Source organism: Caloenas nicobarica, chromosome 22 (assembly GCF_036013445.1).
Source record: "Caloenas nicobarica isolate bCalNic1 chromosome 22, bCalNic1.hap1, whole genome shotgun sequence".
Taxonomy (NCBI): Eukaryota; Metazoa; Chordata; class Aves; order Columbiformes; family Columbidae; genus Caloenas; species Caloenas nicobarica.
The window spans coordinates 1,686,128-1,710,216 of record NC_088266.1 but is presented as its reverse complement, the minus strand read 5'-3'; the positions used below and the strand labels follow the sequence as shown (position 1 = coordinate 1,710,216).

Here is a 24,089-nt window from a genome sequence, read left to right as displayed (position 1 = left end):
TTTTTTAAATATCAAATTTTTTTTACACATCGATTTTGTTGATAAACAGTCCCCCGATATTAAAAAGAAATAAAAATAAAAAGAATCAAGTGTGTATTACTTTGGGCAGAACCACATCCCACTCTCTGCTGACACAACCTCTCCTCCCTCCGGCCACCGCGGGGACAACCGCAGCGTGTTCAGCCCAGAAGAGTAAATGACACAAATGCAACCAGCTTTAGGATTCCTGAGTATTGATTCCCTCAAGTTCCTTTAAATGAGTTCGTAAAACTCTTTAAGCTAAAAAGCATCAGTCAAAGAGCGACCCGAACCGCTACGCGTTCGCATCGCGGACTAAGCTACATCTACACAGTGCAGGAAGAAATCTCTTGAACGCTTCCGAAGGGAATGAACATGAAACCGACCCCATTTCCCAAGCTGATTTCTGAGAGATGCAGGTAAAATACCTCAGGATTTTTCCTCTTTGAATTCACGTTCTGGGGAGCTGTTTGGCAAGAAGTCCAAGTCTGGTGGAGAAACCTCTGGGATCCGTTCCTCCTTTTATTCATAAACGGCATAGTGGTTTAAAGAAAACTTATCTGGAAGTTAAGCATTCAGCGAGTACACTTAAATATTGCTACTTTTGAGGAAAAGAGACGGCAAGAGGGAGAGACAAAGACCGAAAGAAGGGCACCCATCTGGGAGGTACAAGGTTAACAGTCCTGGAGACCAAGTGTCTACGTGGAAAGGTGAACATACGTAGCAACAAGGCAGAGATTGTCAGGATAACGCAGCTCAGCTCCGTCCCGCAGCAGGTGAACACGCCAAGGACCATCACCAGGAGATATTTCCTCCTCTTGTCAGAATTATCTGTGCCCAGAAACTTTCATGTAGGTATTTCACTCAACGTCACCTCTGAACTCACCTAGAGCCTCGTGTATAGGAAGAGCGAGAGGCCAACTAAGTTCCTTTAGTATCTTTAAGGAAAATATATCTCAGAACCAACAGCCGTGACCACCGTGGCTTCAGGAAACTGATGGACTTTTCATACCGAAATAATTTTGCTAAGCTGACGTGACATTAGTACACTGGAGCACTGATGAGGAAGAGAAGAGTGAAGAGCTTTATTTCAGGCCGGGGCACGCGGTTCCTTGGAAACCTGACCGGCTTTTGGCGCTACCCGTATGCCCAGCTCTAGCAGAAAACAGAAATATTCCCACTTCACAGGCCAGGAACGCACAGAGAGCGGTTAAGGGATTGCGAAAGGACGTGCGCGTACAGCAGAGAGGACACACATGCACGTTAAAACAGGAGACAACTTTTAGATAGCATTTGCTAAATACATATTCTAGTACATTTTATTTTAACCTCAAATACTCACCACTGCCCAGATTTTCTCCAACATAAATCTTGCTCCTAAAAAATTTATTCGTTAATTAAGCAGCACGCAGCCATTCGCTCAGAGCAAGGCTCTGAAATTAGGAGTTTAAATCACCAGGCTTGGACCAACTTGATAAAAGAGTTTTACAAGTATTGATCAGTTGGGGGTCAGGCTTTGTTTCCAGTAGTTCTCAGGAAGTTACTCAGGAAATTCTAGCACTATAGATAAATGCTTCAGTACAGCTTTGGCAGAAGGGCAGATTTCAAAAATCATTTTTGACAAAGAGTAAAACCGAGCATTGAAGCAAGTTGGTTGATGCTCTAAAGCTTTTATAGCATAAATTCTGTATAAGCAGCCCAAGTAAATGCGGCTGTAAAACTAGAGCCTTTACCCTGGTGCAAAGCAGCAGTACTTTGTTTAGCGATTAGCAATTGCTTCTAAAAACATAAAGTGTAAACAGGAAAAGGGTATAACGTTGGACGGCTAACATCTGACGCCTCAAGAAGACGAACCCGCAGGCTCAGGGTGCAAATCCAGGTCTCGTATCGATGTACCAGGCGGGGGTTTGCTCCAGGACCACCTCGCTGGGACCTGTGGCATGAAATCAGGAGCAGATTTGGCCGTTCAGACTGAGGATGCTCTGGATCCGAGAGCCGGGAGCTTTATTCTTGTTGCTGCTTTTGATAGTGAACCACATGCAGATGGGAATGGGTCTAATATATTTAATTTCCTAAGGCTCCTTAGAGAGACATCTGATGACCCCGTACTCCTGTACCAGTCCAAGCGTTACAGAGGGAATCTTTGCTGATTTGAGGTGCTCACTGCAAGGAGAATATTAAAAAAACCTCCAGCAGGGGTAACTCTTACCACCTGCACGGTGAAGATCATAAAGCTGGAGTCTCATCTCAGTAACTCATTCTGAACAGAGCCTGAAGGGAATTACTCGATGCTGCTCCAACAAGAGGCTCCTGAACAGCCAAGCACCATTTTTCCTACGTATGCACAGATCCAACGCCTGCTGCTCATCACGAGAGGAGCTCAACCCGGGCCTGGCTGGTACGTTCACAGCTCATGCAGAAGCTCCTTTCGAACAGAGGAATGACTTAAAGCTCTTAGTTATTCTAAAGGATCTCCTGGCTACCCAAGAAAAATCTGACAGCCACCGCTCACTGACAGCAGAAACTCCTGCAGGTTCACAGCTGAAACCAAATTGGTGTTGTTTTTCAATGCCACCCTGCATGAAAAAAGCCTGGCGTACATGTAAGCAAACCTGCTAAGCAACAGGGAAAACAAAACACCAGGAACACAGGCCTGAGACAACAATAACAACAAATGAAAGCCATGAACGAAACTTATTTCCAGCCGCTGATGGTCCATCACTTCAGGTTTAGCTCGAAGCAGAAAGCTCGAGATGAACACTTGACACAAAGCCACAAATTCTGTGATTTGCAAGTGGGACTACATAAAAGTTCCTACCTAAAGTTTGGTGTCTTGTTTCAGCCACCGTTTCCTTCCCCTTCCCCAGCCCCAACAGTGCTCTGGGGCTCTGCAGAGCCATCGCTAAGTAGTTCATCCCCCCCAAAAAGCATCTGGAAAGGGCTTCCTGCAGCACAGCCTCGGTGAGCTGCTCACAGGGACTCCCCGAAAGGCCACGATGGTTCTAAAGCAGAAGCCACGTCAGTGCATTTGTTTCATAAACCCTATTGGGAAGCCCTCGCTCTTTAAGAGGTATTAAATTAGTACCCGGGCTTTCCGCAGTTTGCATTTCTGCAGCTGAGAGGCTGATCACCCCCAAACATCCAGATAAACTTGTGCAGAGCTGATTTCTTCGTTCTGATCGCATCCCTGCTCAGTGCATAGAGAATGCAGCCACGGAAACAGTTCGTTCTTCCCCGGGCAGAGGGGGATTAAGAGCCATAACACATGGCTGGGTTGTTAAACAATTTCATCATTAAGGTTTTGCCTTAAAGTAGTTGAGCTTGTTTTGTATGGGGGAAAAACACAACATGGGCAATGCTAGAAAAAATAAAACACTCCTCTTCCCTTCCCCCCCACCTATGATTCATCCCAGCACATCTTCAAATAAGTTAAAACATTTCTGAAGTTTTGGTAGCACCAAATTCTATCTCTTCCCTTCTTCTATCCCCTATCCCCACATTGTAAACTTGAACGCACTGGCCCAAGAGCTTCAAAGCGTTTGGCAAAAATAGGCATCAGCCTTCCCCATGCACACCTGAAACACACGCTTCCAAAAACCCCCTCCGCAACCCCCTCGCAAAGCGTTACACGTCTGTGGGCACCTACGTACCTTTAGTAGCTGCCAAGAGTAGTTTCATCACCGTCACAGATGGACATTGGGTTACAAAAGCGCAGGAGAGCTAAAAATCGCTGCAAATCCACCAAGTCCGTTTGCACAAGCGCCGTTTGGCGTCCACCCCACACCGAAATCTGCGGGCGCCTCCTGGCCCATGCACACGCACATGGTCAATTTGCTTTGCGATCTGCTTCGCGCTGGACAGGGCAGTGATCATAATGGCTTCTGCTTTTTTTATTCATAACATTGGAGCTTTTTCTAAAATTGTACATGTAAATAAGACCACTAATTTTAATCCAGTAGGCATAATTAAAAGCTAGCCTGTCAACACAACGCTAGAACGTTTTCTTTCTTTTAAAAGGCCAAATCTAACGAGTGAAACAGAAGAGACAGGTTACTTTGGCTGTAAATAATTAAAAAATCTGGCTCAACATTCTGCTTGTACGTTACGATGTGTAATTTAGACACGTCCTTTGAAAGAAAAAGCACCCCCATCAGCTACCTCTTCTGTAGTTATGTAGGAACAACAATATTCTTGGCTAGCAAAATGAGAAGAGCCAGATCTGCGTTTCCATCCGCTTGTTCCAAAGCCTCAAGAGCTTCCCGCGCGGTAAAACCGGCGCCGAGGATCCGATCGACATCGGCCGCAGGGAAAGCAGGTGGTGAAGCACCCGAGGAAAGTCCAGCACAGCCAGGTTGGGGGCGCAGCCGCGGTTCCTCACACCCACCCAACAGCCACGGCCCTTCAGGAGCAGAACTGCTGCTTCCCCCGGGTGCTCCTGCAAACAGGCTCCGAGTATCTCCATCCAAAGCTTCATCCAAAGCACACGCAGAGGAAACAGATGCATTTTTCTCTGAAGTCGGACTAGTCGGACTCTGAGAACCTTCTGCCCAAACCTCCGCTTGCTCAGAGCTCTGTTGCTGCTCAGATGTCGCTGCAGACTTCACCACGACCAAATCGCTCTTACCCGAACATTCACGAATCTCTAAAGCACCTTCTCCAAGAGCTGACGGCACATGACTGGTAGACCCAGCACTGACGTTTCCTGCGCCAGAATCACAAAACTGTTTCCCCTCTGCTCTTCCACCTTCAGACCTCACCTCACAGGAGGAACAACTCTGTTCCTGGCCAGCTGGGTGTGAGCCTTTCTGCTCATCTTCAGAAAGCCCCTTCTGCTGCGTCGCTGGCTCTTTGTGAACCCCTTCCAGCCGAGAGACATCTTCAGAAGCGAAGATTTTACATTCTCCTTTCCGACTGATGATCAAGAGTTTGTGAAGCTCTTTCAAGGCTGATGCCAGACAGAAACATGGCTCTTCAGAAGGTCTTCCCGGATCCGTGTCCAGCTGGCGGATGCTGGAGGGTGACGAGTTGTCTTGAGCCACCAAATTAGACAACTCGTTATACTTGTCAGGAATTTCACTAGTGCTTTTGGACCGCGGGACGTCCCCGGCAGAAAGCGGATCACTCGAGGAGGACGCGGGCTTCAGCGACTCCACCTCCATGGAAGAGATGTCCGAGTTCGGGTCAGACACACTTCTGTTCTCAGTCTGCTGCTTCTGCTCGCTTGCCGAGCCACACAATTCAGCTACAGACTGCTCAACGACATCTATTTCCATGAAGGTTTCCACGTGCAGGCAGCTCCGGGAGGCTGACGTTTGGATACTCCCTTTCACGCAGGACAGACCCGTTTCCTCCAGTCCCTCTCCTCTCGTTTCTGCAGGAGGACATTCTGGCTGGCCGGCTTCTTCCACAACGGGAGCTTCTGGGTCAGTTGTCTCAGTTTGCTTCTCCAGATGTTCCTTCTCTGGTTCTTTGCACGTCTGATGGTCTACGGGAAGCTCACGCTTTTGCTTCTGTTCTGAAGACAGACACGTATCTTTATTTTGCCCGTGCTCAGCATCAGCCAAATTCTTTTCTTTTGTCACTTCCAAAGGATGTTCCTGACGGTGGTCTTGTTCTTTAGCGTTACGTTCCTTTAGACTGTCAGCAATAAACGTGTCTTTGAGTGTCTTCTGTGAAAGGCAAGCTGGATTGCAACAGGTTACCTCCCCCGGCTGGGGAGAAGGGTCGTTATTTTCTGAGGAAGCGCTCTTGGCAAGATGCTGTAATGAGAGAGGATGTTCTTTTTCTGGGGTTATCTGGAATTCGGTTGGAGACTCAAAAGACTTGGTGGCTCGAGGATCAGTGGGCTCTGCGAGGCTAGATTCGGATGAGCAAATTGCAGCAGGGGCAGAGACAGAACGATCAAGTAATTGATTTGTGGGATTACAGATCTTGGAATTTAGTCCTGACGACTGGACTGGATTTTGAAACCCATCAGAAGCTGGTAATGAGGGCATTTCCAGTGAGGTAGTTTCTTTGTCACTATTCTCTAACAGAAGACAGAAAGAAAAAAGTAATCAGGACACACGAGAATCAGTTTGCACTGGTACCAAAAACTGATAAACCGCTGGCTATAAATACCTGGTCTGTGGCCCACTCCAGCTGCAGCAAACACACACTACATGCATCAAGGCTTCTGACGTTCTGTTTGGATTAGGAAACAAACACAGCAAACTGGGGTTAGCGTTCAGAGCACGCCGCATGCACGGTCGTCGTCCTGCCCTCCCCACTGCCCGTCGGGACAGCACGAGCAGCAGGAGCTCCTCAGAGAATCACAGAAGGGTTTGGGTTGAAGGGACCGTCCCAGCTCCCCCAGTGGCCCCCCTGCCATGAGCAGGGACATCTGCACCAGCTCAGGTTGCTCAGAGCCCCGTCCAGCCTGGCCTGGGATGTCTCCAGGGATGGGGCATCTACCACGGTCACTGCCTTCCAGGCGTTCTGCCTGGGAAATTCGTGACATCAAAATAACTCTGCTGGAGAACAATTTAAAGGCTGTTCTGTACTATCTACGCTGCAGAGCGGTCCGTGGGTGATACTACATTCCTGATAAAATATATGCAGCACAAGGCACGTGTCTAGCACCGTTCTGGTTTGTTCTCCGCACAGCTGAAGATATTGAAATGAGAATTAAGAGGGCATCACGACTCTCAGACTGTGTTCCCTGCAGCTATTGCCTTGCGATGGCCAGTGGCATCGCACGGAGCAGGCGAGCAAACATCAGCTTGCTGCAAAAGTGTGAAGATCTCAGCGTGAAAGGCAGAAATCCCCGAAAGGAACAGCTGCCCAAGGCTGGGATGAGCAAAGCAAGGGAAGAAACAGCCAGAAATCAAATCCAGCTCACTGTTTCCGATGGATTTCAGATCTCTGTCGGCAGCACCAAACACTGGGTCTTGTTGTCAGGACAGACTAAATAACTGAATTCATCTTGCTAATGTATCAGCTCTTATGCTCTCGTTGAATCACTACCGTGACCTTTGCTGTACGAGCGCCTGTTCTGCCATCAAAACCCTACTCTGCCCAGCAGCAGCCATCCAAACAACGATCCAGATTTTGTGCTGCACGATTTGTTGCATCAGCTCCTTTCCCTTCCCAGAGGCCTCCAAACTCAGCGGTCTTCAACATAAACCACTGTTTTACCTGAAATCTTTCTCTTCCCACAGGTGTACTGGGGCACAGCCAACCACATGTACAGCCAGGATTTCCTTTAGACTCCACACCACGGCAGAAATCCACCTTTTTCTCCTCAGCTACTTGTCTCTTTTCTTCTCTGTTAAATAAAAAAGGCGTGCTGCAGGCTGCGATACCTCTGATCGATAGGCTTTGCTCTCAAACACAGCAGCCGTGGCACAGAGCAACCCCTTCTGCTGGCTGCACGTCTGCTCTTCACGCAGCTGCAACAACTTGGCAACGCTGGAGCATTAAAAAAGCCAGAATGACCCTGTGGATTTTCACACTGCTCGTCTTTCGTAAGGGTGGCAAAGAGGCTTGTGAGGATATGGATGAAAAGCAGAGGGATCTTCTTTTTATTTCTACGTGGTAGGATTACATTCACGCTCTCTGCTCACAAGCCAACACTTTAGAGAGGAAGCAGAATTGTGTTTTTGACTGTGTGGATCGGTAATAAGGGTCCGATCAGCCGAATGCATCAGGATTTGCAGTGATTTATCCAGCAGGAGCTGCTATTCTGCCAAGCGCTCAGCATCATCCTTCCGAGAGCCACCGTCATCCTCCTCCTGGGGTATTGACAGAAGCTGAATCCAGCCCCATCAAGGACATTGATCCAGGTGCCACCAAGAACAAACTCTCCTCCACAAAGTGCACGGTCAGGGATAAATCCCTCGCTATACCAGGAAAAGCCTGAGCCGTGGATGTGGTGGCCGTGCCTTTCTTGCGGGGAGGCCGTCTGGCTGAAAAGCTGTGTACAGAATACAATTCCTCCTAAAGCAACTGGAGTTCTGCTGCCAGTTTTGTAAATCTCTCATCATCCCCGAGTTTCCCAGAGTGCTGGGGAAAACACTGCGTATTACCAGAAAAGAACAAGCTCTCGGAAATAAAATGAAGCGGCCGCGGAGGCTCTAAATCGCAGTAAAACACACCAGGGCTGCGCTGCCAGCTCAGCTGCCTTTGGATAGGTGTTGGAACACCAGCGTGTCGGCTGACAGAAATCACGAGCCTCACTGAAGTGGGCTTTGGGGGATTAAATAAAGCTCAAAAATAATCCAGGTGCATTCAAAAGGAGAACTTCAATAACCTACAGATGGATGCAGTGATTCCTATTGTACCATCTACCAGAAGGCAGCAAACAATTGCAGCTGTTGTGAAAGAACTCGGGCTTTGCGAGGAGCTGAGCTTCCTCGGGGCTGCATTATGTTCTCTCTCCCTCTCCTGTTCTTTCACTCGGTTTTCCTGTTACCATCTAATTTTGGAAGTAATAGTTTTGGAAGAGAGGAAGAGGGTATACATTAATATTCTGATATCTTAGCGTATAGCCAACAAATGCCTGTGGGCCAGGGGCTTGTGGTATGTCTAAGACCTGCCCAGCGTCGATCTAAACAAGCCCCACCTCAGTTTTATGCATTAAGGGAATACACCAAATGGATTTCCTATTCTCATAAACCTTTTACATTCCTCCAGGGCTCAGCATCAACGGGAAACATCTGACTGCTGATTGTCTGAAGAAAGCCACGTGCTCTTTAGAACTGCGCTGGTACAGAAGCAGCTTTGATTCAAGCCATTTTAGGCATTTTTCATTTTAAAGCACTTGACTAAAATGCTGTTATTGTAAAGAGACTGATATTTTGGGCTGAGACATTTACTTTTTATTTGATCCTTTCGGCAGAGAACTAAATCCAACCACGATGTCTGCAAAGTCTCATCCAAAATGGAGAGAAATTGCAAAAAACAACCCAGGCTTCAGCAGGCTTAAAATTTTATCAGGAAAAGAACTAATATTTACATTTGTGCATTTCCTCTGCCAGGTTTTGTGAGGAGACATGAGCCCAAGGTACCGAGTCTGACCTTTTGCGATGTCAAAACCTGATGGGCAAGGTCAAATCTGTGTTTGTGTCTCTCTCTATTTGCTGCAACTTAAGTTAATAACCATTCAAATTCGGCTTTAAACATCAAACGTGTAAACTATTTCTTGCTGATTCATTAAAGCCAGGCCTGCCCCGGGACGTATCTGCACATCTGAAAAACTTGTATTCTTGGAAAGGAAGAAAATTGGTCAAAGAGACCAATAAGTGCAGTCCTGTGCTCCCCTTAATGTAAATAACTTCATTATTTGCAAGAAAGTCTTTGGACTATCAAGCAGCAACTGGGAAGTGTTAAAGAAAAATTTCAGTGCATTACAACTGGTTTTTTATATATGTATATATATGTGTGTGTATATATATATATATATATATGGTTCAATCTGTTATTGCACTTCAATTTTAAACACGAGCATGCTAGAGTCTTAAAAAAATCAGCAATTAACACGTTGAAAAACTCAGCTTTATCAGCTTAAACATGACCTGGCAAACAGTTTTGCACGTACGTGGGAAGCAGAATCTTATCGAGTACTTCCAGAGGAAAACTTAGCGGTGAAATTCAAAAGTTTCCATAAAACACTTGCATTAAAACGTTCTCTTTAAAAGTTTTGGAAAAGGAATACACTATGTGAGGTATTTGCAGCTTCACTGCCAATAGTGGGGGAAAAAATAACGAAGCTTTCCTTTAGTCAAAAGCATATACTGAAGTTAAGGGAGGAATTAAACAGAAAATCTGAGTTTCAGACAGTTTGGCTTTCAGCTATTTGGGCACCTCCACTTCAGTGAATTTTGCAGTTCCCAGTTTGCATTTGTGCAGCTCACAGATTCCAGAGGAGCAGGGAACAAAGCTACGGGGAGAGTGAAAATTCTCTTTGCAGATCACATTTAAGACTGATGATACACATCGGGATGTGAATTCAGCCGCTTCTTTTGAAATTCAGTGCGACAGTATTCTTCAGCAAGGAAGCAATTTGCCATCCAAGGGCACAAGCACCATTCTAAGGAAAAAACCGCTGAACTAGTACTTTTTCTAAAAATTGCAGTGAACTTTTGTCCAGAGATTTGCACTTACTGCTACGGCTCCTCTATTTTTACACGCTGCAGCTATTAAGAACGAGATTTGCGGAAGACTCCACAAAGCCGCTAAAACATCACACAACCCAACCACGTCCCTGACTGCAGCTCAACGCAGGTGAACGGCTGCCAGAAACAACCATTTATCTCACACCTGCGAAGGCCAAGAAACCAGAGCGGGTAGGAAGTTGTAAGGAGCGCAGAAAATAACAGCGAGCACCACCAAACGCCTTCATGCAGACAGATTTTGCTGTACAGAAAGGGAGAAGTGAAGTTAGAGGCCGTGAGCAAGAATAAAGCCCCTTTTTCTCTCCACAATTTACTCGCTGATGCTGTATTAAACTGTATTTCCCAGGAGCTGAGAAAAGAGGACTGTGGACGGACATCCCCCCAAAAAAAGTGCAGATTAATATTTCAAGTGGGCTCCTCCCGGTACCTGCTTCCTCTACGGATTTCTGTATTGCTTCTGCCAGCTCCTGGTCCGCAATCTCCTCCGGCCGCACGTCCTCCCGCCCAGCCCCATACGCCAGGCGGGCGCACTCAGGGAGTTCGCCCTCCGGCAGGAACGTGGTCTGCGAACCAGTGGTGCCGATCACCAGTACGTTCTTCTTGAGATCGATCGAACACTGCGAAAGAGCACGGAGACATCAGGGGCCCGCGTAAGAGCCAGGCGATTCCCGGAAAAGAAGGAGAAACGAGGTTAAATGATCCGTTTCCGACGGGAACAGCTCGTAAGCAGAGTGGGCCAAGAGCACCAGCTATAAGCAAAGGGCTCTGTATGACTTAATTTGTAATAAATCATTTGGTCAGAAAGCTCTGAGCATCTTCGATGACAGCAAAAAAATTCTGGGAGCAGCCAGACACCCTATAGCTATCCATGATGCATGTAGCGTAGCGTATCTAATTCTTTCGTAACTGGCTGGAAGAAAATCCACAATTAACTCTCCCCAGAAAAATCCTAATAAATTCGCATTTATGTTGCACTGAGCAGTTAACTTGGAAAAGCCAGGAACTGTTTCAAAAGAGGTTTAGTTACCTGATGCCTCTTGAGCATATCCAGTCCCAGCAGCATGTCCATGGGCTGCTCTTCAAGGATGGAGAAGGAACACGCCAGGAAATCTCCTTCAATCTGGACCTGAGCTGAAACGCAAGGGCAACAAGTCACCATCTGTACCAAACCCGCTGGGTAAATGTGAAACCCGAGCCCTGACATACCGTTTTGGTCACAGAAAATCCGGCCTTGTGCAAACCCTGGGAACTACAGCCTCAGGTAGTTCATTATTTTAAAAGCTGACCTGCTCTAGAGCTTTAAGCGCAGCTTATCTAACCCTCCAAGCTAGAGGAGCTGCGTACAGCTTGTTAGAGCACAAGTTTAGGGAGAAATCACAGTGAAAAGAGTCGATTTTTCAGATAATAAGGACAACTTCTCATCCAGAAAACCTGTGCAAGAGCACAGCTAGCCTTCTCTTCCCTGAGGAACATGAAACACTCTGCCGCACTGGAATCCTTCCTGAGCAACTCGTACCGCCCAACAATCCCACCCAGAACAGGAAAGATCCTGCTGTTTCACATTATTTCACATTAGCCCCGTTTTTTTTTTCCACTCAGAGTAAACACGCCCTCCGAGCTGAGCACTCCCTCACCTTCAAGCGTGAACGTAATTCCATTTAAAAGGTGTTAAATGAGACAGAAGCCAGAGTACTGTGCCCGAGATGAACGAACATATTGCAGATGCACTTTTATTCTTTATTTTCCTCCACGGGATTTTCTAACAATTACAGCGTTAAACCAGATACTCCTCTGTGCCAAGATTGTGGGAAATGCAGTCAAAGCACCACGAAAGCTGCCCAAAGAACGCCAGCGCTTACCTAAGTGCACTCTGCCGATTATTTTCTGCGTGCCTACGCCTTTGGCGATGCCGGCCCACCGCCGATCTACCAGCCGCATGATGTTGCACCTTTCGGCGCAAGCTTGGCTCATGATGGTCATCTGGGCACCTACCAGCAACAGAATTCACGTTAAATCCTGACAGCTCAGCACAAATTCAAATTCTCTCCGGGAAAGGTTTAAAAATCTTGCACTCGGCAGCTGGGAAACAAACCCGCCTGCATCAGGAAACTACATTAGGGCATAAATCCTGCTGCGTTGAATTGACCGTGCATACACAGATCAGTGCCGAACAGTAAAGTACATTTACTGTAGTGCTGGAATAACCCCAGGTACTTCTCCTTTAAGGCTGTGGATGGGAAGCACTGAATTAAAGGCATGTGAAATCCCCCTCATCTGTAAAATGAGATAAGACACGTGGCTGTGACCTTTCTGGCATCAGAGCCCCAGAAATTCTCCCAGGAGCCTTGACCTGAGGTGTTCCAGCACTCGCACGCGCTGCTTCTCTCGACAATTTGCTCCGTTCGCTTTAAACAATGCCCAGGCTGCTCTCGGGTTTTCAAAATCTTGTAATGCAGTGCTTTATTAGGGAATTTTTGGGGAAAACTTCTAGAAGGAACATTTACTGTCTCAGTAAGGGAAAGGAGAACGTGGAGAAAGAGATGAAAACAGGGGCAATTCACCTGAGTCGACAAAGGCTTTCACTGGATGTCCGTTGACTTTGCAGTTGATATACAGCATCACCACTTGGCCAAAGCTCTCGGGGGCCTCCTCCATTGCTATCGTCATATTTTCTTCAATGTTTTGTTGCCTGAATTTAAGAGATGAGAGGGAAAAATCAGACCTTCCATCAGTCGAACCATATAAGCATCCCTCCAACTTACAAACAGATGAGGTAATCGCGCCCGCTGCAGCTCACCTTACAGCCAGCACGTTTAAACCACGCCAAAGTCAGCTTCGTTAGCTAAACATCGCCTCATTAGCAGGGGGATTGCTAGGAACGATCTCGGCTTAATCCAGACACACCGAGGGGCTCCCAGCCGCCTGTTCCTTGCCTAACTCAGGCTGCAGCGCCAGGTGACCTCTTGTTTGTGACAAAGCTGTCACCGCAGAGTTAACCTGGAGAACTTGTGAGCAAAAAACCTGCCACATGATTACTCACTCTAAAATAAAGCACTGAGAACACATGATGGAGACGTTGCCAGTAGCTACAACGCTGGAATCCCACACAGCAGAACGTTTAAACCCTCCGACGTTTCCCTGGAATTTTTCTCCTTTCCAGACGCAGGGAGGGAGGGAGATGAGCAAAACCTCAACACCAAGAGCACAAGTCCTTGCTGCAAATTCAAGCCTACAGAAGAAACGCTCTTCAAAAAGCCCATCACGGCCTCTACAGTGATCTGGGAAGTGATGGGTACATGTAGCGACTGCATCCGAAAGAGCTTTATCTACCAAAAAGGGGAAAGGGCTTCCAATTTTGATGCCATTTCATTTTTCTGCCTCAGTAGGGAAAAAAACCCCAAGCTCCACTCTTATCCATCTTCTGCACTGCTGGAGCATTCCCACAAGACGTGGTTTCTTGGTGGGAAGGAAAACAGGCAACGGCAACCGAGACCTGGCTCCCTTGGGAGCTAAAGCACCCACTGCCAGCCCCACTTCGTGTACTCATAAAACAAAGAGCCACGCATCATCCTGTCTTATTATTTCAGCTTAAATCAGATACACAGTGGTTAATTTTCAGTTTGTTTTCCTGTCAAAACCATTATTCTGTTTTCTCTCTGCTTGACTCTCCACCCAAGATACACTTGAAGGGCAGAGATGTGTCTCAAAAAAATCTGATGCTCACAGTAGCTCCCAACCAATCTTGGGCACAGCACATCTAATTAAGCAAGGAGTTCGGAGAAACTAATTGGGGTGTGAAATCTGGGGACTGCTGGATGCCCAAAGTGTTCCCTGACAGCTCCTCAGGCTTGGGCACATCACCTTTATCTGTCACCTTGTCTAAGGAGGAAGGAAAGCATTCCTAAGCCTCCAAGCAATGTTTTGCTATCTACAAACGTATATTTTTCTGCATTGCTGAGCTAAGCGTTTATCCGGCACCGACACCTTGCCAGTCATAACGCAGGAATGACTCTTATCACAAATTAATTTCAGTTTTGACCGACTATGAGTCTGTATCACAAAGACATTTCTTTATTGGGGAAAAAAAACATCCGTCATGTTCTGACTCGAGGATTTATCACTCAATTTAAGAAATCAAGCCTAACGCAATTACATTTGGATGACAGCAAAAGGGAGTGCGCGCTGATGAGCAGAACATATTTTTACAGAACACCTCCTCTGACAGCAGCAATCTTCAGAGTCTGGAATCAGCCACAGAGACCAAACAATTAGCAGTACGCAAAACCAAATCTCAGAGGCAGCTGGGAGAGGGAAATGACGCCAGCTTGCTGCGCAGAGCTCAGCTTAGAGACTAACACAGGCCCAGCTCTGCGGTTCAAAACACGCCCCATGCACCCAAGTGCCACCTCTCAAGAGGATCTCGGCCAAGTGCTTCCCACAAGTGCTCTTGTTCTGGAAAAAGCACCACGGATGGTGGAAAAAAGCACCGTGAAGAACTCCAAAGCCTGCAAGTGACTTTGGTTTGTTACCTTATGTCTTCTTCTATCTTGGCCTGGGCCTCGAGATCGAAAGGGTCAGCGGAATAGAGTCGGATCCTCTCCTGCTCCCGTCGCGCTCGGTCCTTCTGCTGTTCCAGCAACACCCTGGTGAACTTCTCTGCAGTAACAAGGAGATATAGAAAAGCTTTTCACTGGAAATTACTCTTACAAATCAAGTTCTGGCACAGCAAACTCTTCTTTTTGACGCCAGCGTGCACTCAGGGGTAGACTCAGCCGCACAGGCTTCCCCTGAAAGCAGCACTGACGGACCTCAAGGGATCGGTGGCAAACTTGGGAACCCGCTGAGATGAAAAGCAACTGGACAGAGCTCCTTCTCCTCATGCCTGGTACCCAAACTCAGTGCAATCAAACCCAATTTCCTTGCATATACATTTTTATGTAGAAGAAAAATGGAAAAAATAGGAAGACAATATTGAAAACGAAGAGCTGCCATTAAAACAGTAATTGATTCTTGTATTGCAGCAAGAATCACCTGCACGATACTCAAAATCAGCTGCAAAACCAGCAGATAAATGAGACCCGAAGCAGAAATCAGGACTGTAGAACTTGCGCAATTAAAATGAGAAGCCCGAGTGCACGTGTATTTTGAACAAAGCTTCAGACAGAGATAGAAGGGAGATTTCACAGCTCTTGGTAAGACAGCCCTTCTACAAGAACAGTTTGCAAAATCCATCATGTTTTACACTCAGCAATCCCCAGTAAAATAACAGTCTGAGGAGCCAGCAAAGAGCAAACGCAAAACTGTACAAAATAAAACAGCCAACAACAAAACTAACTTCGAACTCAAGCAACACAGGCAGAGACAGAGCCATTATAATCCCTAAAGCTGAATTCCTAGCACCGAAATCAAGACGTCCTAGGTGGGACAGCTACTTGATGTTTAAGGACACAGTTTTCAGATCCCCACTTTTTGGATGGCCTCTGGCTATTTTTTTTTCCCTGCTTGGATGTGATCGCGTACGTTTCCAAAAAGACCTGGCAATAAATTAAGTTCTGTAAACACAGAAGGTTGTGGGTTTGCTTCTAGAAATGTAATTCCCGTGAAGAAGCGCTCTGGCTCAAAGGCTGTTACATGTTCAGGAAGAGATTGGGAATGTTTTCTTGGTTTTGTTTGCTTGTTTTTTTAAATTAGACTTCTGTACAGCAGGTGCCTTCTCAAGCGCTTGCAGTGCATCCAGCGCAGTCACACGACACGTATCCATGTGTGTATTTGGGCATCGGAGCCAGAGCTCAACTGGATCTGTGCCCAAACACCGACAGCAGCAGCACAGAATGACAGAAACACAACCAGATCAAACACCACTTCCTTCTCACCGTGGTGATTTGGGCCTACGAACGCACACCTGAATCCAAGTTTAATGTGCACAAGACAAGACAGATCAGTAGACGAGCCAGCGCTGGGTGTCTTGGGCTTAACCTCTCGTTTCCCGTGCCAACAGCAGCACATCGGCTCTGGGTGATGGGAAAAACAACTCTCCTGCGCTATGGACACAGCACTCAGAGGCGTGAAAAAGCAAAGAACATGGTTGTAACTCCAGATATGAGCTAAAGTCAGAATTAAAAATTAAACAGGCCAACAACATCCATGCCAGTTCCTTTCTAGCTTCCTTTGATCAAGAGGAATCTCTAGGATGTAACCTTGAAAGTGGAAAAAAAGTCTCCTGCTGGAAGCACTTCCTCTTCATTCATTTCCCCAAACTCAAGGGGATTTACTTCCTAACTTGCGGAGGTTTGGAAGCACATCCTCTGCTGCCCACACCACCGCTCTGTTCTCACACTGAAAGGACACTGGAGTTCAAAGCTTTCGGTACATGAAGAACGAGGGACCAACATGAGCTTCTCAACTACAGAGGAAGTGAAGGATGCAGGACTAGGCTTCAACTGCGCCCAAAACATGTGAAAATGCTTTCGAGATAAACAAAGACTTAAATATTTGTGACTATTTCTACTGGAAAAGCTCCCTGAAGAGGCTATTTGCTGGTTCCTTTTCCTCTGATGTCCACTTCTGCAGCAGCTAAGTGTTAGGGAGAGAGCTGGGTTTACAGCGTCCTGCTCTCTGTCAAGGTTTCAGCGGGCACTGGGCTGCAGCAAACACCACCCTGTTATTGGAAACCAAGCACTCAGGGAGTCTTAGAATAAAAATCGGGAGCTGAGCCACTTGTCTTCACAGAAACTTGACTTATCTGTGCAGCTGGTATTTCAAAGTAGGGAACAGAAGAGATTAAAGAAGCCAAGCAAGAGAAATAGGTCCAACTTGTCAGAAACAGCCTTGTTAGGAGAGGAACTCTGCCTCGGGTACTCCCAACGGGCGCCTTTTATCAGCATCAATGAGCCGGCAGCGAACATTCCAGTTAGTTAAAAACCTGCAGCTGCCTTTTATTAGAACTGAGCTCAACTCAGGTTTAAAACCACCTCCTACAGAAGAAAAACCCGCCTTACCAAGGTCTCCACTGAGCAAGGCCTCAGCCAAGGGCGGATTGCGCTCCTTGAGCAGAGACAGCTCGTGGGGGTTCGCCAGCAGCATCTCCCGCAGCAGCGCCGGGTTGTCCAGACCCTGGGGGAACGAAGGCGCGTCGGGGGGCGAGGGGCGCGGGCGCTGCGCCACCGGCGGCTGCTGCTGTGTGGACGTCCCTGGAACCGCGATGCTGCTGAAGTCGATCCGCGGCAGACCTGGGGGGAAAAAGAAGGCAGAGGCGTCAGCGCTTCACAGTTGTGTCCAGTTCTGGGCCCCTCAGTTCCAGAAGGACAGGGAACTGCTGGAGAGAGTCCAGCGCAGCCACGAAGATGCTGAAGGGAGTGGAGCATCTCCCGTGTGAGGAAAGGCTGAGGAGCTGGGGCTCTGGAGCTGGAGAAGAGGAGACTGAGGGCTGACTCGTTCATGGGGATCAATATGGAAAGGGGGAGTGTCAGGAGGATGGAGCCAGGCTCCTCTGGGTGACAACCAGTGATAGGACAAGGGGCAATGGGTGCAAACTGGAACACAGGAGGTTCCACTTAAATATGAGAAGAAGCTTCTTCCCAGTGAGGGTGCCAGAGCCTGGCCCAGGCTGCCCAGGGAGGTTGTGGAGTCTCCTTCTCTGCAGACATTCCAACCCGCCTGGACACCTTCCTGTGTAACCTCATCTGGGTGTTCCTGCTCCGGCGGGGGGGGTTGGACTGGATGAGCTTGCGAGGTCCCTTCCAACCCCTGACATTCATGATTCTGTGAAAAACACCATGGAAAAAAAACCACGGGAAGGATGAGCCGCTCTTAATGCTATGGTATCAAGACTGGATTCTGCGAATTTGTGTCAGAAGCACGGCCACATGCTCAGGTTACTGGGTTAGGAGTGCTCACACATATTTATGTCACTGGTCCAGCCTTCTATCTGGCCTGGTTTTTTGTCCCCCAAAACGCACTTTACTGCATCGCAGACTACAGTTATTTCCAGCTTTGCGGATGTGAATAGCACACAGAGCAATCGCAAAGCTAAACTCAGTGTCTCTAAGGCACTTCTGAATCTCTCAGACTAAAAAAAAAAATCAAGGGGTGGAAAAAAAAAAAAGTAACATTTCTGCAGACCTGCATTGCAGGTACGGATTCTCCAGCTGAGGCAGGAAGATGGGAACCTCAAGCAACGCTCCCACACCCTCCTCCGCCAGCGGAATCTCCTTTTCCAGCGATATTTTGTGCCGCAGGTTTGCTGGGAAGCGCTGCAGAAGTGGGACAGAGGAGCGGGGCTGCACTCGGACGCCATCGGAGGAGCCTCTCGCACGTCCGCACGATCCCGTGACCGGGTTTGTTAAGATGCGGCTTCTCTGGGAATTTGTCACAGCGTCGATGTCGCACATCACGACAGCCTGTTAATGTGTCTGAGCTGCACAGACTGCAAATTACTGCACCATTTACACCCAGCAGGAAGGGAACTGGTGGTTGTATGAGAATTCGCACACCTTTACAAAAACTGCTGTTCTGAACCAGTTACCTTCCTTGCCTTCTCTGTATTCCCCCCAAAAAACAGTAAAATAGTATTTCCTTCCTTGAAATTAAAAAAAAATCATTCAGTAACAAATCCTTCAGCCAATTTTAAAAGCCCCTCGCCTCATCCCTACCCACCCTCCTTCCTAAATATTTTGCCTAGCAAGACTGACACCAGCTGGAGTTGGTGTTCAATAAATACTGAGACATTCGGATGCTCAGAGCGAAAGCCAGCACAGACCCGTCCTCACCTGGGAAGCGGATCGAGGGCCGCGGCTCCACCGTCTCCTTCTGCCGCAAAATCACCACGTCCCCATCTTTCAAGCCATAGGAGGCCAGAGATCTGTTGTTGTCTGTCAGAGGCCGCTCCGCATAGACTATCTGTTCAGGGAGAGAGCGCGACAAAAAACACCACGCGTGACAAAGCTGACATTGTTTTGCCCCTTTTTTTAATCTTTATTTTGTTAGGAAAGCGTTCTGGTAAATCCTCTGCCTTTTCCCACAAGACGGTTCCCCAGAATAACCAGTTTGACGGGGACCTCAATGATTAGCTCGGTGATTTCCAGTCTACTTCTGACACAACTTTACTGAGATTCTGATGTTCAGCAACCAAAGACACCACTCCCGAAATCACAGTCAGTCCATGGCAGGGAATGAACTTCTTTTGACTATAGAAACACAAAGTCACACCATTTTCCATCACGATAATTTGATTTAATAAGGGGTCTGCAGATTAAACATGAAACCATATTGAGATAAAAATGAATAATCACCACAGGAACATTTCTGTTAACACTAGACCTATAATAGCTACAAATGTCCTAAATTATAGGGAAGCAAAAGAAATAAAATACATTTAAAAGGTGCTTTACGGCAACAGAAGCTCCCAGAAACAGTATCTGAAGGTTCCTGCGCCTTTATGGGAGCAAAACAAGCCTGGGCAGAGGGGCTGAGCAGCCTCCCAGCGCTGGCAGGAGCCCAAAGCTGGAGAACTCGGCCTAAACCTGCCTGGCATAAGATCGAATTTCACGTTTACCACCTCAGTTTAGCAAGACCGCGTCTCCCTGCGGGTCTGGAAAAGGCTGGTTCAGCAACAACAGGTTTGCCGCAGGTCGGGACTGGCAAAGCCGCGTCGGGGAAGCTTTCGCAGTCCTGGCTCTACCCAATGGTATCATGAGTAGCAGATGCAATATGAGTATCCCCCAAAAATATCCCCCAAAACCCAATTACTACATGTCTTAAGGTCTGGAAGACACTACAAATTTCACTGCTTCCCTCCACCAACTCTGAAATATTACAGAGAATCCCGCTCCAAGTAGAGATTCATCATCAGAGGTTGCGCCAAAAACGAGGCAGAAAAATAAAAATAATAAGAACCACATGCAATGGCAAGCGGAGCCTTCGGAATTAGAGAAACAAGCACAAGCGTCCTACCTTCTCATTAACGACACGCTTAACGAGCTCAGCGTGACTGCACCAGGCTGGGTCCCTCCCAAAGCAAACGCAAGCTGTAGTAAGGTGCGCGGTCTCTACTCCAATGCTTCGCAAGACGTTACCGGCATAATTAAGGTTATTTTGTGATGGGGAGAGTCCCTGTGCACCCTCTCACGTTACCGGACGCGTCACCGACTCTAACGCCGCTGCCCACAAACAAGCTCGTAATAAATCCGAGCTGCACGCGCAAATCTGAAACGGCAGCTTCCCCGCGCAGACAGCAGGAAGAGCCAAGTTAATCTGTTTAAGTGAGGTTTTACCTCTTCATCCGGCTGGGATTGGATTTATGAGCGTTTAGCCATAACGCCTCCGAAAAGGAATTAAGCGCCCGGCGCTCACTCTACATCCATTAGCAGCATGGCTTGATATGCTTTCGACCCACCCTGCTCTGCTGTTAAACAAACTGATGTAATTTTGCTGCATTTTATCTGGTTTGGAGCATATTTTTGTAAGCGAGCTCGCATACCGGCCGCGTACCACAGGTTTCTTCTGGAGGTGAGCTGGGCAGGGACGCAGGCACCGATACGGCACGACGGTTGGATTTTGGACAAAGTCGTGGGGTCGAACATCCTTACAGAGCAAAGAACCACCATCAAGGGTGCTCGATACCACCAGCAACCACAAATCAACCCAAATTCAGAACCCGTTAAGTCTTCCAGCCAAGGGCAGGAGACACACATAGAGAAAGAGAAACGAAGGGAATTAACGGTCCTGCCAGAAAAACGCGGTTCTGCTGGGAGCCGTCCCCTCGCCAGAAAAGCCACCATCTCAGTGCATGGAGGAAACCGCAGCAAGACGAATTATTTTCCGAATTATTTTCCAAATTATTTCCCCGTCCTCGCCCAGCTCCTCTTATCAGAGCAGCCCGTCCCCGTTATCTCGTGCCGCCCTCCCCACCGTGCAAAACCTCCCAGCCCCCTCCTTGCCTCCGCCCCAATTAATTTCCCCAAACAGCGGAAAATAAAACCGGGATTAACTCTCCCCCATGCACAGCTGTGGTTTACTCTGCCCTGCACAACCCTGACAATTAAATTCATCCTCTCTTTTGTGCCAACGCGCACCTTGGTTATGGAAAAATGGCAGTAAAGAATAGTAGTAAACCAGCAAATTGGGTAAACGTAATTCTGCCTGTTCGTGGAGGATGGTTTGAGCCCACAAAATCCTTCTACGCAGCAAGCTGCCTCACTGATAACTTTTAATTTTAGAACTTTCTCCCCACAAAGGTCCTCAAACCGCTTCACAAACACTGGGCAGAAAGAAGAGAGAGAGAAACAATAAATACATGGCTAGAAAACATGAAAATAAAGCAAGATGATGCAGAAATGGCAGATGGGCGAGCAGAAGGGATGCAGAGGTGGTGACAAAAAGCACAGCGCTGATCCCCGGTACCTGCGACCAATAAAACTGCAAAACACCGCAGCAGTTTAATTGCAGAGGAAGGGAACTCCTGGCAAAACATAACCAGGAAAATCTGTGACCCCTCAATACCCTAAAACACACCCAGAGCTGGCGGGTGACACGAGGGGGACAAAGTTGACAACAAAGAGTTTACACTCCACGTGCCCCTGGAGTTGTGCCCATTCCTGGCAGTGAATCTGGGTGCTGTGACAGACTCGGGGCAAACAGGAACCTTTATTTAAGGTGGTTTCTCTCTTTCTACTTACCAAAAATCAAGATTTTTTTTTTTTTCCCTTAAAGGATAATCCACCTCACCTGAATTTTCTCCTCTTGCTTTCGGGCTGCTGCCCTCTCTAGACCAACCTCCCACCCCCAAATAAAAGGCTCCTTGGAAGTGGGGAAAAGCAAAACGCTGCAGGTGAAGCATCAGGAACCTGCTCGGCAAGGGAACGCAGCCAGTTCAGCCGTTTTCCCATCGCTGACTAATATTCGCTCGACTGGAAAAATATTTTATTAATTTCGACTGGGAAAAGGCTCAGGGAGCAAAAGCCATAGCCACAAATCTCCGCAAACTCTGCCAAGCGCGGCCGGCAGACACAGACCTGACATCGCCCTGTCCAGCGACGCGTCAATAAATGGGTAGAAATTGCAAAAATAAAAGCGAGATTGAACCCAAAACAGTGAGTGAAGCCCAGATGTACAGACAGACGGACGGGAGTGGTCCCCACACCACAGCCCGCCTCAGGTTTTTGGGGCCGGAGGGGAATTTTTGTTGGGGGAACAGGGCGGACGCGACGTTCTGTCCCCCACCTGTAAGAAAAATATGGGGGGGAAAAAGCCTCAATCCACCCTTTCCATCCCAGACACGGGCAGCGGTTTGAGATGGTAAATAAACCTTGTTTTTCATGAACGTTTCAGCCTCGTTCTGCGGGGTTTAGGGGACCACGGGTCCCCCCCCGGTTCCCGTCCCTCATCCTCCAAATCCTTCCTCGTTAAAACGCCAAATTCCTCGAAAAACTCAAGAAAAACTCCAAAGAGCTCCCTTTTTTTTTTTTTTCCCTCTCCTTTTCAGGTCCGCTGCGGGAAGAAACCGAGTCCTTCCCGGAGGGACCCCGGTAAGACACCGAGTCACCAGAGACCCGGAACTGCGGGGGAAAAAAAGAGGGTTTTGAGGGAAAAAAAGACGCGTTTCTCCTCAAAACTGAAAGGTCGGCGTGAGGAGGGTCCCTCCCATCCAGAATACGCCCCAAACTCGGAAACCGGTGGGGCGGAGGCGCCGGGAGCTGCTGAGGGGACACGGCCCAGGGGACCCCGGGGGTTCCGGGGGGGAACGAGCGGGCCCCTCCCCGCGGTGCTCAGGGCCTGACCTGGCTCTCGGCCGCCGGGATCCCGGACTCCAGCTCGCACAGGGCCCGGAAGTTTTGCAGTTCGAAGTCGGCGTCCACCTGGAGGGAGAAGGTGAGCTCGCTGCGGTCGCGGCGCAGGCAGAACACGGTGAGCAGCATGGCCGACCCGCCGCCGCCGCCACCGGCCCCGCCGCCGCCAAGTGCCGCCGCCGCCAAGCGCCGCCGTCGCAAAGCGCCCGCCCCCCCCCGCCCCGGGGTGAGGGATCAGCCGTCAATCAAAGGCGCTCCACCAATCAGCGGGCGCCTGGAGGGAGGGGGGCGGTTCCTTCGCCATGAGGCCGCACTGCGGGGTCCCTGCGCCCGGAGTCAATCACAGCATGTCAGGGGTTGGAAGGGACCTCGAAAGCTCATCCAGTCCAACCCCCGGCGGAGCAGGAACACCCAGATGAGGTTACACAGAAGGTGTCCAGGCGGGTTGGAATGTCTGCAGAGAAGGAGACTCCACAACCTCCCTGGGCAGCCTGGGCCAGGCTCTGGCACCCTCACCAGGAAGAAGTTTCCTCTCATCTTTAAGTGGAACCTCCTGTGTTCCACTTTGCACCCATTGCCCCTTGTCCTATCACTGGCTGTCACCCAGAGGAGCCTGGCTCCATCCTCCTGACACTCACCCTCTACATATTCAATTCTGTCACCCCCCCCAGCCCCAATTCACCCCCCGGGTTCATCGCCGGCTCCGCAGCCCTCCAGGCAGGGAGGGAGGAAAACCCAGCTCCATTTCCCCATCTTCTACACTGAAATAGCCCCAGTGCACCCCAAAACAGCCCTGGTGCACCCAAAAAACCCCCCGATGCACCTCGAGAGCCGCTCAGCTCCGTCTCCCACCCTCTGCCCCCCTTGGCTCCTCCGCTTCACCCCAGTTTTCTTGGGATTGCATCTTCCAGCTGCCTTTTCCCCCCCAGATCCCTCCGGTGCATTTTGGGGTGTTGCCAGGATGTCCCTGAACCCACTTGGTTGCTTTTCAGGGCACAGCTTGGCTTTCGGGGTGCCCGGTCTTCCTGTGTGTGCCTCTGGGGACACCCCAGACCCCTCAGTGTGCTTTTCGGGGTGCCCCAGACTCTCCCTTTCACCTTTCAGCGCTCTCCGGTCTCGGCACCGTGCAGCT

General features: G+C 48.6%; 1 protein-coding gene across 2 annotated transcripts; it reads right to left on the bottom strand.

Annotated features, from left to right (window-relative positions):
* On the bottom strand, positions 1-23,124 carry DDI2 (DNA damage inducible 1 homolog 2). 2 transcript variants are annotated; one of them, XM_065650096.1, is made up of 10 exons: positions 22,949-23,124; positions 18,941-19,070; positions 17,171-17,401; positions 14,702-14,828; positions 12,734-12,861; positions 12,032-12,160; positions 11,200-11,303; positions 10,600-10,789; positions 6,139-6,201; positions 6,028-6,046 (listed from the first exon to the last, which is right to left on the bottom strand). In XM_065650096.1, the coding sequence occupies exons 1-9, from the start codon at positions 23,084-23,086 to the stop codon at positions 6,185-6,187; spliced, it is 1,194 nt and encodes a 397-aa protein (XP_065506168.1). In that variant the 5' UTR covers positions 23,087-23,124; the 3' UTR covers positions 6,028-6,046; positions 6,139-6,184. The 2 variants fall into 2 exon arrangements, with proteins under 2 accessions (XP_065506167.1, XP_065506168.1); XM_065650095.1 differs by lacking the exon at positions 6,139-6,201 and having other exon boundaries at positions 1-6,046.
* Between the last annotated feature and the right edge of the window lie 965 nt (positions 23,125-24,089).

Excerpts from the sequence above, each read along its gene's own strand:
- DDI2 (XM_065650095.1), bottom strand. The coding sequence starts at position 23,086 with ATGCTGCTCACCGTGTTCTGCCTGCGCCGCGACCGCAGCGAGCTCACC. Across the intron at positions 12,161-12,733 it reads GAAAGCCTTTGTCGACTCAG|GTGCCCAGATGACCATCATG; the intron begins GTGAATTGCCCC and ends TGTTGCTGGTAG. Across the intron at positions 11,304-12,031 it reads AATCGGCAGAGTGCACTTAG|CTCAGGTCCAGATTGAAGGA; the intron begins GTAAGCGCTGGC and ends CTTGCGTTTCAG.